The 17684-nt window shown below is 39.8% G+C and overlaps 1 protein-coding gene across 1 annotated transcript in view; it reads left to right on the top strand.

Moving 5' to 3' along the window:
• Positions 1 to 4368: 4368 nt before the first annotated feature.
• The window catches only part of LOC309556604 (fish-egg lectin-like), a gene marked incomplete at its 3' end in the record, with an annotated part of 18860 nt that continues 5544 nt past the window's right edge, over positions 4369 to 17684 (top strand). The window contains exons 1-3 of the mRNA XM_082259042.1: positions 4369 to 4444; positions 14492 to 14719; positions 17529 to 17684. The exon at positions 17529 to 17684 is cut by the window's right edge and continues 166 nt beyond it. Coding sequence (XP_082115168.1) covers positions 4390 to 4444; positions 14492 to 14719; positions 17529 to 17684 — 439 coding nt within the window. The 5' untranslated portion in view covers positions 4369 to 4389. The remainder of the gene's footprint in view (positions 4445 to 14491; positions 14720 to 17528) is intronic.

Raw genomic sequence — 17684 nt, 5'->3', positions numbered from 1 at the left:
CTCTGACACCCTTTTAGCAGATGTGATGGCCACCAGAAAGTCTTGAGGGTGAGATGTTTCACAGATATAGGATCTTCAAGACTTGAGCCAACCGATGATAAGAAATCAAGGACCAAAGGCATGTCCCACTTGGGGAATCTCAGCTTCTTCTGTGGCCTTAGCCTTACTGCCTCTTTGAAGAATTGCCTGATGAAAGGATGTGCAGCCCAGGAAATGCCTGTGAAAGCGGATATGGCTGAGACTTGGACTCGCAGGGCGCTCACTGAAAGAGGCAACTCCAATCCCGACTGGAGGAAAGACAGAATATCTTGCACGGAAGGAGATGACCAGGACTTTCCTTTGGACTCTAGGAAAGAAGTAAACCTAGCCCAAATCCTTTCATAGGTTTTATTCGTGCTTTGTCTTCTAGCACTCAAAAGAGTGTTATGGCTACTTCCGGACATCCTAACGCTTCCAGCCTTCCCCTTTTAAAAACCAGACCCGAAGGTGCAGATGGGCTGGGCATGGGTGAAGAATGGAGCCCTGGGACAGCAGATCCGCCCTGAGAGGAAGAGGGACTGGGTCGCGGTAGCTCAGCTGGAATAGTAGGGGAAACCACGGTCTGTTGGGCCAGAACGGGATTACTGCAACCACTTTGACTGACTCAATCTTGACTCTCTGCAGGAATTGAAAGATGACTGGTACTGGGGGGAAAGGCATAAGCCTTGTGAAACCTCCAGCAATCTGTCAGGGCTTCCACCCCGAATGCTCTGGGATCTCTGTTCCTCGAGTAAAACTTCTGCAACTTCCTGTTGTTGAAGGAGGCAAATAGATCCACCTCTGGGATGAACCCCAAGGCCAGGATCCAGTTGAACACATCCTCGTGGAGCGACCACTCGTTGTTGTTGAGTTGTGTTCTCGAGAGGAAATCCGCTTGTGTGTTCTGAGCCCCTGGTATGTAAACTGCCGACAGATTGACCAGATTTCCCTGAGCCCAGGTCATTATTGGCTCTACTTCCCGAAGCAGGGATGCACTGCGAGTTCCGCCTTGTTTCCTCACATAGGCTACTGCAGTCGTGTTGTCTAACCTCAGCATGACTGAGGTGCCCCGAATGAGGTGGTCGAAGGCTAATAACACTTGAAAGGCCGCTCGTAGTTCCAAGATGTTGGACACAGTTTGGCGAGACCAAAAGTCCCTTTTCCCTTGTGCCATCTCTGTTCCGCAATGACCGCCCCAGCCGGTGTTGCTGGCGTCTGATGTCACTATCACCCAAGATATGGGGGCTATGGAGTGAAAATTGCGCAAATTCTTCAGCTGTAGCCACCACGGAAGCCAGCTCTTCATGGTTGCCGTTATCACTATTCGCTGAGAATTGCTGACTCCGTTCCATTGCTGAAGAAAACCCCTCTGAAAAGGCCTCATCCTCCAGAGAGCCCACTTCACCATAGGGGCTGCCGACACCATGGTGCCAATTACCCTTAGGCATTGTTTTGCTGTGAGACGGGATGCCGACAAAGCCAGAGACACTCTGTTCCTGATTACCGGAATTTTTTCTTCTGGCAGAGAGATGGTACTGTTTTTGGTGTTGAACAGCGCACCCAAAAAGACCAGGGACTGAGTGGGAATCAGATGGCTCTTTTCTCTGTTCAGGATCCAACCGAATCTCTCTAGAGACGAGATGACCAGAGCTAGATGTTTCAGGATGACAGACTTGTCTTGGGCCAGAAGAAGGAGGTTGTCCAGGTAATGATAAAGACGGACCTCTCTCAGTCTTATCAAGGCTACCACCGCTAACAAGACCTTCGAAAAGGTACGAGGCGACGTGGAAAGCCCGAAGGGGAGACATACAAATTGCAGATGACGCTGGCCGACCGAGAATCTCAGATATTGTTGAAACTCTGTTGCCACCGGCACGTGGAAGTATGCATCCTTCAGGTCTACTGAGACCATCCAGTCTCCCGGCTGAACCGCTTGCTGAATAGAGAACAGGGTCTCCGTCTTGAATTTCTCTCCTTTGATGAAGCGATTCAAATGCGTCAGTTCTATCACTGGTCTCCAGGCGCCGCTCTTCTTGCGGACCATGAACAGAGGAGAGTACACTCCGAGTCTTCTTTCGGATTCTGGCACTGGAACCACTGCTCTTTGAGTGACTAGCGAGTCTACGTAAGATAAGAGAATCTCTCTTTTGTCGCCTGACCGAGGAAGGGAGGTAGGAAAAAATCTGTCTTCGGGAATACTGGTGAAGGTCCAAGAATGACCCGCAGAGACCGTGTTGACGACCCAAGTATCCCGGACTGAGGCCGCCCAGACCCGCCAAAAGTGAAAGAGACGACCTCCCACCTGACTGGCCTGAGCGGGCCCAATCTCAAAAGGACTTCGTCGTATCTCTGTCCCCAGACGGATTGCCCTTGGGGCCCTTCCGAAAGGAAGATTGCCTGGATTTCCAGTTTCTTCCAAACTCCCTTCCTGGCCTATAACTACGTGTCTCCCTGGCACGATCAGAATTTTGTCTTCTAAGAGGTGGCCTTTTTTGACCAAGAAGACGTCTATCCTGGGGGAGAAAGCCTGATTTCCCAAGAGTAGCCTTAGAGATGGCGCTATCTAACTTATTCCCAAAGAGGGACGAACCCTCAAAGGGAATGCGGCACCACACCTGCTTAGAAGCAGGATCAGCCAACCAAGGGCATAACCAAAGTGCACGCTTCGCCGTAACAGATGATAGCATCCCCCGGGCTAACAAGCGGATAACATCAATAGACGCCTCCCCCAGAAAGGCTGAGGCCAGTTTCAACTCTTGGATAGGAGAGTTTTTAGCTGCATCCTCAGAGAAGCTTCTGAGGGAATCATCCACATTGTCCACCCATACTTCCATGGCTTTGGACAGAGAAGCCAGTGCTAAAGCCGGTTTGCAGGCAGCGCCAACTGAGAGATAGACGCGCTTCAGGTCCGTGTCTATTCTTCTGTCAAGAGGGTCCTTGAAGGAAACCGTATCCTCAAGAGGCAAAGTTACATGCTTCACTAGCCTCCTGACGGCCGCGCCGTGTCTACAGTCAGTTCCATCGCCTATGGAACTGACAGCTGTTTAAATTTGGCGCCGGCTGTGACGTCAGGGCCGCGGCGTACTGCGCATGCACGAGTATCGGCACTCGCCGATACTGCGCATGCGCGAACCAAGCCTCGTTCTCGGTCAGTCGGCGTGCATACGCAGAGCGACCGAGGACGCCGAGCATGGAACGCAGAGCGTTCCACGGTGTCCACAGAGCCTCCCGGACCACCAGGAAGAATATGGACAAAAACGAGGAGCCACACACCGGACCACCAGGCAGCACTAGACCACCAGGTAAATAAGAAGGGTTAATAAAGGGAAAACACTTACCCCTCCACTCGCACTAGACACCAGGGATACGTTAGAGCCAGTCATCAGGATATCCATTCCAGCGTTGGGGCAATACAATGAGGCCGCCCACCGCAGCTGGGCTCATCGGCCATGCCTTTTTTTAGCCTGCTTAGTCAGACACTTTCTCGGCTCCTCTTCAACTTGCCCATCCCATACCCCGCAGCAGCAAGGGCTTATTGGGAAATCAAATCCTGCTGACTCTCAACGACCCTGCATCATTTAAAACGATCAAACTTGTAGGAATTCAGCACCAAACAGGTGCATGGAGGAGGACAAAAAAAGAACACGGATGCTGAAGGGGAGCAAGGATTTATGGGAGTGGGGTCCTATAGGGTAGGAGTGGAGGCGGGACTACCCAAACATATGCTGCCATGGAGTCTGACAGGAAATTTGGATTTTTACATTTTTTTTTTTTTTGAGAATGTCATAGAATGTGAAAAATATATATATATATATTTTTTTTTTTTCAGAATTTTTGCTATTTTTTTGTTTATAGAACAAAAAATAAAAAATCGCACAGGTGATCAAATACCACCAAAAGAAAGCTCTGTTTGTGGGGGAAAAAAAAGACATCAATTTTATCTGGGTGCGGCGTCGCATGACCGCGCAATTGTCCCTTAAAGTAATGCAGTGCCGACTCGCAAAATATGGCCTGGTCATTAAGGGGACAAATCCTTGCGGTCCAGAAGTGGTTAAAGATCTGGTCACCTTAAATTAGGGGCCGGGCGCATAGATTGGGGGGGGGGGAGGGGGCAGCACCCCTGCACCCCCTGCGCCCCATATGAACGGGCCACCACTGCTAGCAAGGTGGACCTAATAAAGTGGCTGGTGAGTCTCTACATTGAGATTATGAAGAAAGTTGCACAATAAAAACTCCCTGTATCTTTGTTTTATTAAATCCTTTCTGTCAGCCAATGGTGGTGCAGCTTCCCATGGTAGGCGGAGTCCAGGCATCATATAAATATAGCCAGCCAGCTCTCCGTATCAAACACCTTCATCCTCAGCTGTCAGGATGATCTTCGCTGTCAGCCTCCTCCTGCTGTGTGTGGGAACCGCTTCCGCTGCACGTAAGTCTTCTCACCCTTCTCATCCACATCACAGGGAGGTTACCCGCACCCCTTTGCGGGAGATTTACTAAAACTGGAGCACACGGAATTTGGTGCACCAATCAGCTTCCAGGTTTTATTGACAAAGCTTCACTGAACAAGCTGAAGCTAGAAGCTGATTGGTTACTATACAGAGCCGCTCCAGATTCTGTGTGCTCCAGTTTTAGTAAATCCCTATAAGATGTTTGCAGTTCTCCTTCTGAAGCCAATCAGAATTCAGTATTTGGGGATCTTGGAACAAGCAGACTTAGGGTTCCCTTCACACTTGTGTGCGACTTGTCCTGCGACTCGGGACTGCAAAGTCACATGACAAGTCGTACCCCGTGATCTCCAATGGGTCGCTGGGTCAAGTTGCAGCGACTTCAACGTAGTCCCTGCTCTACTGTGGTGCGACTTTGATGCGTTTTGAGGTCCGCAGACGCAGGCATTGCTTCAAGTCCAGTCAAAATCGCGGCAAAAAAAAAGTTTTGATGTAAAATCGCACGACTTTTAGGGTTCACACAAGTGTGACCTTAACCCCTTCAGTACCGGGCACTTTTACCCCCTTCATGCCCAGAACCGTTTTCAGCTTTCAGCGCTGTCACACTTTGAATGACAATTACGCTGTCATGCAACGCTGTATCCATATGACTTATAATTTTTTCACACAAATAGAGATTTCTTTCAGTGGTAATTTATCACCTGTGGGGGGGGGGGGAGGGGGGTTATTTTTTACTAAAAAAAAATAAAAAGACAATAAAAAGTTTTTCTTAGTTTCTGTCAGTCAATTTTGTAAAGAAGTAATTTTCTCCTTCACTGATGGGCACTGATTGAGGTCACTGATGGGCATTGCTTGGTGTCACTGGTGGGCACTGACTGTCATCACTAATGGGCACTGATTGAGGTCACTAATGAGCATTGATTGGTGTCACTGATGGGCATTGATTTGTGTCACTGATGGGCACTGACTGGTGTCACTGATGGGCATTGATTGGTGTCACTGATGGGCACTGACTGGTGTCACTGATGGGCATTGATTGGTGTCACTGATGGGCACTGACTGGTGTCACTGATGGGCATTGATTGGTGTCACTGATGGGCACAGACTGTCATCACTGATGAGCAATGATTTGGGTCACTGATGGGCATTGATTGGTGTCACTGATGGGCACTGATTGGCATTGATTGGTGTCACTGATTGCCATTGATTGGTGTCACTGATGGGCATTGATTGGTGTCACTGATGGGAACTGACTGTCAACACTAATGAGCACTGATTGGGGTCACTGATGGGCATTGATTGGTGTCACTGATGGACATTTATTGGTGTCACTGATGGACATTTATTGGTGTCACTGATGGGCACTGATTGGTGTCTTTGATGGACATTTATTGGTGTCACTGATGGGAACTGATTGATGTCACTGATGGACATTGATTGGTGTCACTGATGGGCATTGATTGGTGTCACTGATGGACATTTATTGGTGTCACTGATGGGCACTGATTGGTGTCACTGATGGACATTTATTGGTGTCACTGATGGGCACTGATTGGTGTCACTGATGGGCATTTATTGGTGTCACTGATGGGCACTGATTGGTGTCACTGATGGGCATTGATTGGTGGCACTGATGGGCACTGATTGGTGTCACTGATGGGCATTGATTGGTGGCACTGATGGGCACTGCTTTTTGCTTTACTGTAATCAGTGTCCTGGACTCCCCTTTGAGGAGGAGTCACTGATCGGCTCTCCTTACCACATACTCTGACAGTGTGAGGCGAGGAGCGCCGATAAACGGCACTTCCTCATTTACATGTGACCGACTGTGATTGGACACAGCTGATCACGTGGGTAAAAAGCCATGTCATTGGTTTCTTACCAAGATTGGGGTTGCACCGTGTCCTAGGAACACGGTGAGGCCACGATCGCCATGCTGCACGCCCCCGCGGGCGCACAAAAGCGGCTGTTCTATGGCGCCATCATATGACGTCATTCCAGAACGAGAGCCGCATCGCTCCGCCGTCATTTGGCAGTGTGCGGGTGCCCGCGATCTGAGAGGCCAATATGTGAACGGAGCCGAATTCTGATTCATGATTGAATCCCCCGGGGATATTGTACTTCTCTCTGCACTCTTATTATATAAGCCTGCAAATATAAAAGTATAACTAAAGTCCCTTTCACACTTGTGCGACCTAAAAGTCGCGTGATTTTGCCGCAATTTTTTTGCCGCGATTTTGAGCTTTAGCGTTTTCCTATTAACCAATAGAGAAAATTATCATCTGTTGCATCATTTGTTGCTAGGCATTTCAGCTTTTTAAGCTTTTCCATCAGCTTTTATTTATTTTTTATTATTATTATTAATTAATTCTTTTTTTTTTTTTTCCGTTAGGGTAAGGGGTTAGAGTTAAGGTTAGGTTAGGGTTAAGATTAGGAGGTTAGGGTTATATATTATTAATTTTTTTGTTAGGGTGTTAATACTACTTCTACTTCTACTACTACTAATATAAATAATAATAAGAATAACAATAATAATAATATTATTTATTAAATGGATAAAAAAAATGTAAAATAAATACACAAACAAATAAATAATCATAAATAATTAATGTGAAATACAGTCAAATCAAATTTGGCGTAGTAGGTCTTTGATTTGACTGTATTTCATATTAACCCCATTTTTAATCATAAATAATTAATTATAAATGCATTCAATAATTGAGTACTAAGTATTAATAAAAATAATAATAATAATAAAAAATAAATAATTATCCCCTTACTTACGGTAAACCTCTAACTCTTAAAACAAATAAAATAAAAAATAATAATAAATGGATAACTACCCTAACCTTATCACAAAATAAATTAATAAATGATTATCATAAATGTAATAGTAATTTATATTATTATTATTATTTATTTATTATTTTGTTAAGGTTGGAGGCTAATTATTATTTATGTATTATTACATATTGTTAATTTATTATTATTATTTTTTTTTTTTTGTAGGGTAAAGGGTTAGAGTCAAAGTTAGGTTAGGGATAGGATTAGGATTTGGGGTTAGGTTTATATATTATTTATTATCTATTTTTTTGTTAGAATGTTAATACTACTACTACTACTACTACTACTACTACTACTACTACTATTACTAATATAAATAAGAAGAAGAATAGAAAGAAGAAGAACAATAATAATATTATTATTTAATAATTAGATAAATACAAGTAAAATAAATGCACAAATAAAAATAATCATAAATAATTAATAATAAATACATTCAATAAATGAGTACTAAAGTAGTAGTAATATTAAATAAATAATTAACCCCTTACTTGTACCTCTAACTCTTAAAAAAAAATGAATAATAATATTAAATAGCTAAACACCCTAAGTCCCGGTTCACACTTGGTTGCCTGACAAGTCGCAGTCCATTCAGTGCTATGGGAACCGTTCTAATAGGAGCGACTCAAGTTGCTCCGACTTAGAAAATAGTTCCTGCACTACTTTTGACAGAAGTCGGAGCGACTTGCATTGACTTCCATTATGTGAAGTCCGTGCAAGTCGCGCCGAAGTCGCGGTGCACGGCGACTTTACTAGTCGCCCCCGAAGTCGTGTCGCCATAGTGTGAACCGACTCTAACCCTACCACAAAATAAATAAATAAATAGTTATTATTATTAAAGTAATAGTAATCTCTTTATTTTATTGGGGTTGGGTGTTTATGTATTATTTTTTCTTATTAATAATAATAATAATAATAATTATTATTTATTTATAATTTTTTAAGGTTAGGGGTTAATTATTATTTATGTATTTTACATAATATTCATTTATTATTAACATTTTTTTCGTTATGGTAAAGGGTTAATGTTAGGTTAGAGTTAGGATTAGGAGTTGCGGTTAGGGTTAGAATTAAGAGGTTAGGGTTATATATTTAATTTTTTTTTTTTTGGGGTGTTAATACTTTTTCCACTACTACTACTACTAATAATAATAATAATAATAATAATAATAATAATAGGAAGAAGAAGAATAGATGAATAAATAAATGTAAAATAAATACACAAATAAATAAAAATAATCATAAATAATTAATAATAAAAAAATCAATAAATGAGTATTAAGTAATAATAAATAAATAATTAACCCCTTACGTAAACCTTTAACCCTTAAAAGGATAAAATAAAATAATAATAAATAGCTAAACACCCTAACCCTAACACAAAATAAATAAATACATTATTATTATTATCATCCTTTTGGGAAGGACATCCTTAAAGCACCCAAAGTTTATCCACTTGCCAAAAGCTTTCCAGACCCCTGGGCTATAAGGTCTCAAGGGGTCCATATAATCTGGTAAGTGGACTCACATGTGGGGAAGAGGGCACGTGTGGACTTCACTTATCCATTAATGTTCACTTGGGAGCACTTTTGGAATATCCAATATTTGCACAAGAAATTTCACATTGGACACTTGCTTTTTTGAACCTTTTGGTTATTTGGACACTGATATTTATTTATTTTTATATTTTATTTCTTATTTTTTTGGACATTTATTCTACTTTAAACATTTATGTATTGATCACTGCTTTATTAGAAGATTTGTTTATATCACTAGAGATTTACACTGTATTCAGCGCTGTGTTTATTCATGTATTTTAACCCTTGTATTCTATTCTATTATTTTATATCATATTTCTTTATTTTTGATTATATTTTATTCTATTCTTTTATTTTCTATTATATTCTGTTCTGTTTTACTCTATTCTATTCTTTTCTTTAATATTCTATACTATTCTATTATTTTCTATTCTATTTTATTCTATTCTTTTTTTTTATTTGATTTTGTTCTGTTTTACTCTATTCTATTCTTTTTTTCTATTCTCCTATTGTCTATTCTATTCTGTTTTACGCTGTTCTGTTCTTTTCTATTCTATTCTATTTTATATTCTATTCTATTATTTTATATTTTGTTCCTTTATTTTCTATTCTGTTCTGTTTTACTCTATTCTTGTATTTTATATTCTGTATTGTTTTACTCTATTCCATTCTTTTGTATTCTATTCTTTTATTTTCTATTTTATTATGTTCTGTTTTACTCTAGTCTATTTTATTATTTTCTATTCTATTCTTTTATTTTATGTTCTTTTTTTTCTATTTTACTCTATTTTTTATTTTCTATTTTATCTTGTTCTGTTTTACTATATTCTATTCAATTCTATTCTTTTATTTTCTATTCTATTCTGTTTTACTTTATTCTTTTCCCTTATTTTCTATTTTATTCTATTTATTTCTATTCTATTATTTTCTATTCTGATTCTTTATTTCATACTTTATTTTATTCTATTCTTTTATTTTCTATTTTATTCTGATCTGTTTTACTCTATTCTATTATTTTCTTTAATATTCTATTTTATTCTATTATTTTCTATTCTATTTATTTAATTTGCATTCTATTTTATTATGTTCTTTTATTTTCTATTGTATTCTATTCTTTTATAGTCTAATCCTTTGTTTTCTATATCATTCTATTTATTTTCTATTCTGTTCTGTTTTACTCTATTCCTGTGTTTTATATTCTGTATTGTTTTACTCTATTCCATTCTTTTGTATTCTATTCTTTTATTTTCTATTTTATTATGTTCTGTTTTACTCTAGTCTATTTTATTATTTTCTATTCTATTCTTTTATTTTATGTTCTATTTTTTTTTTCTATTTTACTCTATTTTTTATATTCTATTTTATCTTGTTCTGTTTTACTATATTCTATTATGTTCTTTTATTTTCTATCCTATTCTATTATATTCTTTTATATTCTGATCCTTTATTTCCTATTCTATGTTATTCTGTTCTGTTTTACTCTATTCTACTATTTTCACTAATATTCTACTATTTTCTATTCTATTCCTTTAATTTGCATTCAATTTTATTATGTTCTTTTATTTTCTATGCTATTCTATTCTTTTATATTCTGGTTCTTTATTTCCTATTCTATTTTATTCTATTCTTTTATTTTCTATTTTATTCTGTTCTGTTTTTCTCTATTCTATTATTTTCTCTAATATTTTATTTTATTCTATTATTTTCTATTCTATTCCTTTAACTTCTATTTTATTATGTTCTTTTATTTTTCTATGCTATTCTTTTATGTTCTAATCCTTTATTTTCTATTTTATTCTATTCGTTTATTTTCTATTCTGTTCTGTTTTATTCTTTTCTTTTCCAAATTGATTCTATTATTTTATTTTCTATTTTATTTTATTTTATTATTTTATAGTCTAATCCTTTGTTTTCTATTTCATTCTGTTTATTTTCTATTCTGTTCTGTTTTACTCTTTTCTATTCTATTCTATTCTATTATTTTATTTTCTATTTTATTCTATTCTTTTATATTCTAATCCTTAATTTTCTATTAGATTTTTTTTTTTTAATTTTCTATTCTGTTCTGTTTTATTCTTTTTTTTTTCTATTATATTGTATTCTTGTTTTAGAATTCGCCTTCAAATTTATTTTCAAATTTGATTCGAATTGCAATTTTAATTTGAATTTAAGGCCAAATTTAGTTTTGTTATTTCGGATTTGTTCAAATTTGTTACTATTGTAACTTGGAAACACCCCCCAATAATTAATCATTTGTTTGAATTTCAATTTAGGAGGAAACAAACCGCACAGGTCTAACCTTGATCACCCCAGATGTTTAACCGCTTCCCAGCCAGTGTCATTAGTACAGTGACAGTGCATATTATTATGACTGATCACTGGATTAGTGTCACTGGTGATGTCAGTGGCAGTTAGCCTGTTCCCCCTCAGCATCAGTTAGTATCAGATTGTCTGCCACACTATCGCAGTCCTGCTATAAGTCTCTGCTCCCCGCCATTAATTAATAAATAAATATATATATCCTATAGTTTGTAACCTTTTTGTGCAAACCAATCATTATACGCTTGTTGGAAATCTTTTTTTTTTTTCGTAGCAGAATACATATTGGCCTAAATTGATAAACAAAAAATTTATTGGATATGTTTTATAGCAAGTAAAGTAAAAAAAGTAAAAGTAAAAAATAATATATATATATTTTTTTTTTTCAAAATTATTGGTCTTATTTTATTTATAGCTAAAAAAAAAATGAAAAACCCAGTGGTGATCAACTACCATGAAAAGAAAGCTCTTTTTGTGGGCAAAAAATTATATAAATTTAATTTGTGTACAGCGTAGCACGACTGCACAATTGTCAGTTAAAGTAATGCAAGCAGAATACATTTTGACCTAAATTTGTAGAAATTAATTTTTTTTTATTTTTATTTTTTACCTTTTAGAACAGAAAATAGGAAATGTTGTTTTTTTCTGCTCTTTTGTCATTTATATAATTAAAAATAAAAATCCCAGTAGTGATCAAATACCACCAAAATAAAGCGATCAGTTTCATTTACGTACAGTTTTGCATGACTGAGCAATTACCTGTTAACCACTTCCATACCGAGCCAATTATGGCATTCCTCTCCTACATGTAAAAATCATCATATTTTGCTAAAAAAATAATTAAAACCCCCAAACATATATGTTTTTTTAGCAAAGACCCTAGGGAATAAAATTTCATTGAAATTAAAATTTGAAATTAAATTGAAATTAAAAGTTCATTGAAATTTTTTATGTCGCACGGTATTTGCGCAGCAATTTTTTAAACTTGATTTTTTGGGAATAAAAAAAACATTTATGAATAAAAAAAAAAAAACAGTAAAGTTAGCCCAATATTTTTATATAATGTGAAAGATGATGTTACGCTGAGCAAAAATATACCTAACGTGTCATGCTTTAGGATTGCGCACACTCGTGGAATGGCGCCAAAATTCAGTATATAAAAATCTCCATAGGCGACGCTTTACATTTTTTTTTACAGGTTACCAGTTTAGAGTTACAGAGGAGGTCTAGGGCTAGAAATATTGCTCTTGCTCAAATGTTCGCGGCGATACCTCACATGTGTGGTTTCAATGCCATTTACAAATACGCGACCTACGTTTGCGTTCTGCATGTGAGCACGAGGGGATGGGGGCACTTTAACTTTTTTTTTTTTATTTGTTGTTTTTTTATTTCAATTTTTATTTTTATTTTTTACACTTTCTGTTAAGTTTTTTTTTTTTGGAGGTCTTGTGCTAATTATTGCTCTCGCTTTAACATTCGCGGCTATACCGTCACGTGTGGTTTCAACATCATTTACATATGTGGATGCGACCTACGTATGCGTTCGCTTCTGCATGTGAGCACGAGGGGATGGGGGCGCTTTAACTTTTTTTTTTTTTTTTTATTTATTTATTTTTTTTATTTAAATTTTTTTTTTTTTTTACACTTTCTATTACTTTTTTTTTTTTTTTGGAGGTCTTGTGCTAGAATTATTGTTCTCTCTCTAACATTTGCGGTTATACCTCACGTGTGGTTTCAACATAGTGTACATATGCGGACGCGACCTACGTATGCATTCGCTTCTGCATGTGAGCACGAGGGGATGGGGGCACTTAAACTTTTTTTTTTTTTATTTGTTTTTTTTTTTTATTTGTTTTTTTTTTTAATTTTTATTTTTTACACTTTCTATTAGGTTTTTTTTTTTTTTGGAGGCCTTGTGCTAGAATTATTGTTCTCTCTCTAACATTTGCGGTTATACCTCACGTGTGGTTTCAACATAGTGTACATATGCGGACGCGACCTACGTATGCATTCGCTTCTGCATGTGAGCACGAGGGGATGGGGGCACTTTAACTTTTTTTTTTTTTATTTGTTTTTTTTTTTTATTTGTTTTTTTTTTTAATTTTTATTTTTTACACTTTCTATTAGGTTTTTTTTTTTTTTGGAGGCCTTGTGCTAGAATTATTGTTCTCTCTCTAACATTTGCGGTTATACCTCACGTGTGGTTTCAACATAGTGTACATATGCGGACGCGACCTACGTATGCATTCGCTTCTGCATGTGAGCACGAGGGGATGGGGGCACTTTAACTTTTTTTTTTATTATTTGTTTTTTTTTTTTATTTGTTTTTTTTTTTAATTTTTATTTTTTACACTTTCTATTAGGTTTTTTTTTTTTTTGGAGGCCTTGTGCTAGAATTATTGTTCTCTCTCTAACATTTGCGGTTATACCTCACGTGTGGTTTCAACATAGTTTACATATGCAGACGCGACCTACGTATGCGTTCGTTTACACATGCGAGCACGAGGGGACAGGGATGCTTTAATTTTTTTTTTTTAATTGTTTCATTTTATTTTATTTATTTATTTTTTTTACACTTTCTAATAATTTTATTTTTCACTTTTTTATTCCTATTACAAGCAATGTAAACACCCCTTGTAACAGGAATAGGGCATGACAGGGAATAGGGCATGACAGGTCCTCTTTATAGAGAGATCTGGGGTCTATAAGTCCCCCACATCTCTCCTCTAGGCTGGAAAACCTGAAATAAAAAAAACAAAAACAAAAAAAAAATACGATCTCGGCTATCCAGCTGAAGAAAATGGCAGCGTTTACATCTGCCGGGGCCGGAAGTGACGTCATAATGCCGCGTCCGGCCTCCGAAGGTAATAGAGATGGCCGGGGACCATCTGGTCCTCGGTCAGCTCTATGGTACGCGGCTGCCGCTGGCCGATTCATTCTCTGCTGAGCTGGAGGAAGCACTGGAGGGCGGCAGAAAGGTAAGCGGGGGCCGCCTGTAAAAACAATCTATGATTGTGAAAAAAAAAAAAAAGATATCTGAATGATGCCTGCGGCTGCACCCATCATCCAGATATCTCCGCTCAAAGCCCAGGACGTCATAAAAGGCTCAGCGGCATGGAAGTGGTTAAAGTAGCGCAGTGCTGAATAGCAAAAAATGGCCTGGTCAGGAAGGGGGTATAACCTTCCAGAGCTGAAGTGTCCCCCTTAAAGGGACCACAACTCAAATACTGGTGCAATATATATATACCTGCCGTCCTGTACAATATATAGATATATAAATCTTATTGTGCATCTATATTCATTATATCATTTTTCTCCAAATTTCAGGTTTGAATTGCAATGGAATCCCGGGAAAGCTGAGACAGATTGACGCCAGCGCTGGTAACGTGTACGGCGTGAACAGTAATGACGAAATTTTCCGCAGGGTGAGCAATGACTGGAAACGTCTTCCTGGAAAGCTCATCCATGTTTCTGTTGGACCTGCTGGAGTTTGGGGTGCGAACAAAGCCAACCAAATCTTTAAATTCCAGAACAACGACTGGGTTGTTGTACCAGGTAAAAGAAAATAATCCTTGAAAAATGACACACCAGATCCTAACAAATCGAATCCATATTTATATCATCTACGTTAGGGGTGTCCAACTCAATTTTATCGTGGGCCGCATGGGCATTATGTCTGCCCAAAAACTGACTACACTGAACAAAATTATAACCACAGGTGCGTAACTACAGGGGTTGCAGGGGTTGCAATTGCAACCAGGCCCCATGCTCCAGGGGGCCTGTGTGGCTCTCCCTGTACACCTGGATAGGAGGGGGGGGGGGTTGTGGGCAGCATGTAGAGAAATCACTGTCCTCCTTTTTTCCTCCTGTAGCTGCAGGAGAAAAATGGAGGAGATTGGTTCCTCTGTATGCTGCCCCCGCCACTCCTCCTATCCAGTTCACTTGTGTTCCCGGGAGGAATAGTGTCCCATCATTGGGGTCAGTGGGAAGGATAGTGCCCCATCATTTGTATCAGTGGGAGGAATAGTGCCCCATCATTGGTATCAGTGGGAGGAATAGTGCCCCATCATTGGTGTCAGTGGGAGGAATAGTGCCCCATCATTGGTATCAGTAGGAGGAATAGTGTCCCATCATTGGTGTCAGTGGGAGAAATAGTGCCCCATCATTGGTGTCAGTGGGAGGAATAGTGCCTCATCATTGGTGTCAGTGGGAGGAATAGTGTCCCATCATTGGTGTCAGTAGGAGGAATAGTGTCCCATCATTGGTGTCAGTGGGAGGAATAGTGTGCCATCATTGGTGTCAATGGGAGGAATAGTGCCCCATCATTGGTGTCAGTGGGAGGAATAGTGCCCCATCATTGTTGTTAGTGGGAGGAATAGTGCCCCATCATTGGTGTCAGTGGGAGGAATAGTGCCCCATCATTGGTGTCAGTAGGAGGAATAGTGTATCATCATTGGGGTCAGTGAGAGGAATAGTGTCACATCATTGGTATCAGTGGGAGGAATAGTGCCCCATCATTGGTGTTAGTGGGAGGAATAGTGCCCCATCATTGGTGTCAGTGGGAGGAATAGTGCCCCATCATTGGTGTCAGTAGGAGGAATAGTGTCTCATCATTGGGGTCAGTGAGAGGAATAGTGTCCCATCATTGGTATCAGTGGGAGGAATAGTGCCCCATCATTGGTGTCAGTGGGAAGAATAGTGTTCCATCATTGGTGTCAGTGGGAGGAATAATGCCCCATCATTGGTATCAGTGGAAGGTATAGTGCCCCATCATTGGTGTCAGTGGGAGGAATAGTGCCCCATCATTGGTGTCAGTGGGAGGAATAGTGCCCCATCATTCGTGTCAGTGGGAGGAATAATGCCCCATCATCGTGTCAGTGGGAGGAATAATGCCCCATCATTGGTATCAGTGGAAGGAATAGTGCACCATCATTGGTGTCAGTGGAAGGAATAGTGCCCCATCATTGGTATCAGTGGGAGAAATAGTGCCTCATCATTGGTGTCAGTGGGAGGAATAGTGCCCCATCATTGATGTCAGTGGCAGGAATAGTGTCCCATCATTGGTGTCAGTTTCAGGAATAGTGCCCCATCATTGGTGTCAGTGGCAGGAATAGTGTCCCATCATTGGTGTCAGTGGGAGGAATAGTGTCCCATCATTGGTGTCAGTGGGAGGAATTGTGCCCCATCATTGGTGTCAGTGGGGGGAATAGTGCCCCATCATTGGTGTCAGTGGGAGGATTAATGCCCCATCATTGGTATCAGTGGAAGGAATAGTGCCCCATCATTGGTGTCAGTGGGAGGAATAGTGCCCCATCATTGGTATCAGTGGGAGGAATAGTGCCCCATCATTGGTGTTAGTGGGAAGAATAGTGCCCCATCATTGGTGTCAGTGGGAGGAATAGTGCCCCATCATTGGTGTCAGTGGGAGGAATAGTGCCCCATCATTGCTTTTAGTGGAAGGAATAGTGCCCCATCATTGGTGTCAGTGTAAGGAATAGTGCCCCATCATTGGTGTCAGTGGGAGGAATAGTGCCCCATCATTGGTGTCAGTGGGAGGAATAGTGCCCCATCATTGGTATCAGTGTAAGGAATAGTGCCCCATCATTGGTGTCAGTGGGAGGAATAGTGCCCCATCATTGGTGTCAGTGGGAGGAATAGTGCCCCATCATTGGTGTTAGTGGGAAGAACAGTGCCCCATCATTGGTGTCAGTGGGAGGAATAGTCTCCCATCATTGGTGTCAGTGGGAGGAATAGTGCCCCATCATTGGTGTCAGTGGGAGGAATAGTGCTCCATCATGGGTGTCAGTGGGAAGAATAGTGCCCCATCATTGGTGTCAGTGGGAGGAATAGTGCTCCATCATGGGTGTCAGTGGGAAGAATAGGGCCCATTGTTGGTATCAGTGACAGGAATTATGCCCCAATTGTTGGTGTAGAACGAATAGTGCTTTGTATCAGTGTGTGGGGGGGGGGAGTAATGCCCCAAGGGCCTTAATAAAGGCAGGCAAAGGGCCACATCTGGCCCCCGGGGCCGCAGTTTGGAGACCACTGCTTTAAAGTATAACTAAAGGCTCCTCTATGAGAGTCTCTACAAGTGGCAAATTGTTTCGCCTTCAAAGTTCTTGTCTTGTGGTAAAATATGTCGGAGTTGTACACTTTATGGGTCACATTAAAGTTGGAAAAAGTTCTGAAATGATTTATCTTTGTCCCATTTTTCCCCATAACAGAAACCTGACATTTTACCAGGGGTGTGTAGACTTTTTAGATCCATTGTATCGTTCCGGTCCCATGTAACTATTGCTGTATTCTTCTCTCTGTTATTACATTCAGTTCGCCAACGTTTTGTTTTTTTCTTATTTTCCAACAGGGGCCTTGAAGCAGATAGATGCTGGTGGTAATAAGTATGTGGTTGGAGTGAACGCACAAGACAATATCTTCTGCGCCAAACCGGAAAACGCAAATTCTGGAGCCTGGACCCCACTGGACGGGTCGCTGAAATATTACAGCTGTGGGAAGTGGGGCT

Source organism: Pelophylax lessonae, assembly GCF_965119305.1.
Source record: "Pelophylax lessonae genome assembly, chromosome: 5".
NCBI lineage: Eukaryota > Metazoa > Chordata > Amphibia > Anura > Ranidae > Pelophylax > Pelophylax lessonae.
The sequence above is the reverse complement of the archived record's forward strand: the minus strand, read 5'-3'. Positions and strand labels throughout refer to the sequence as shown.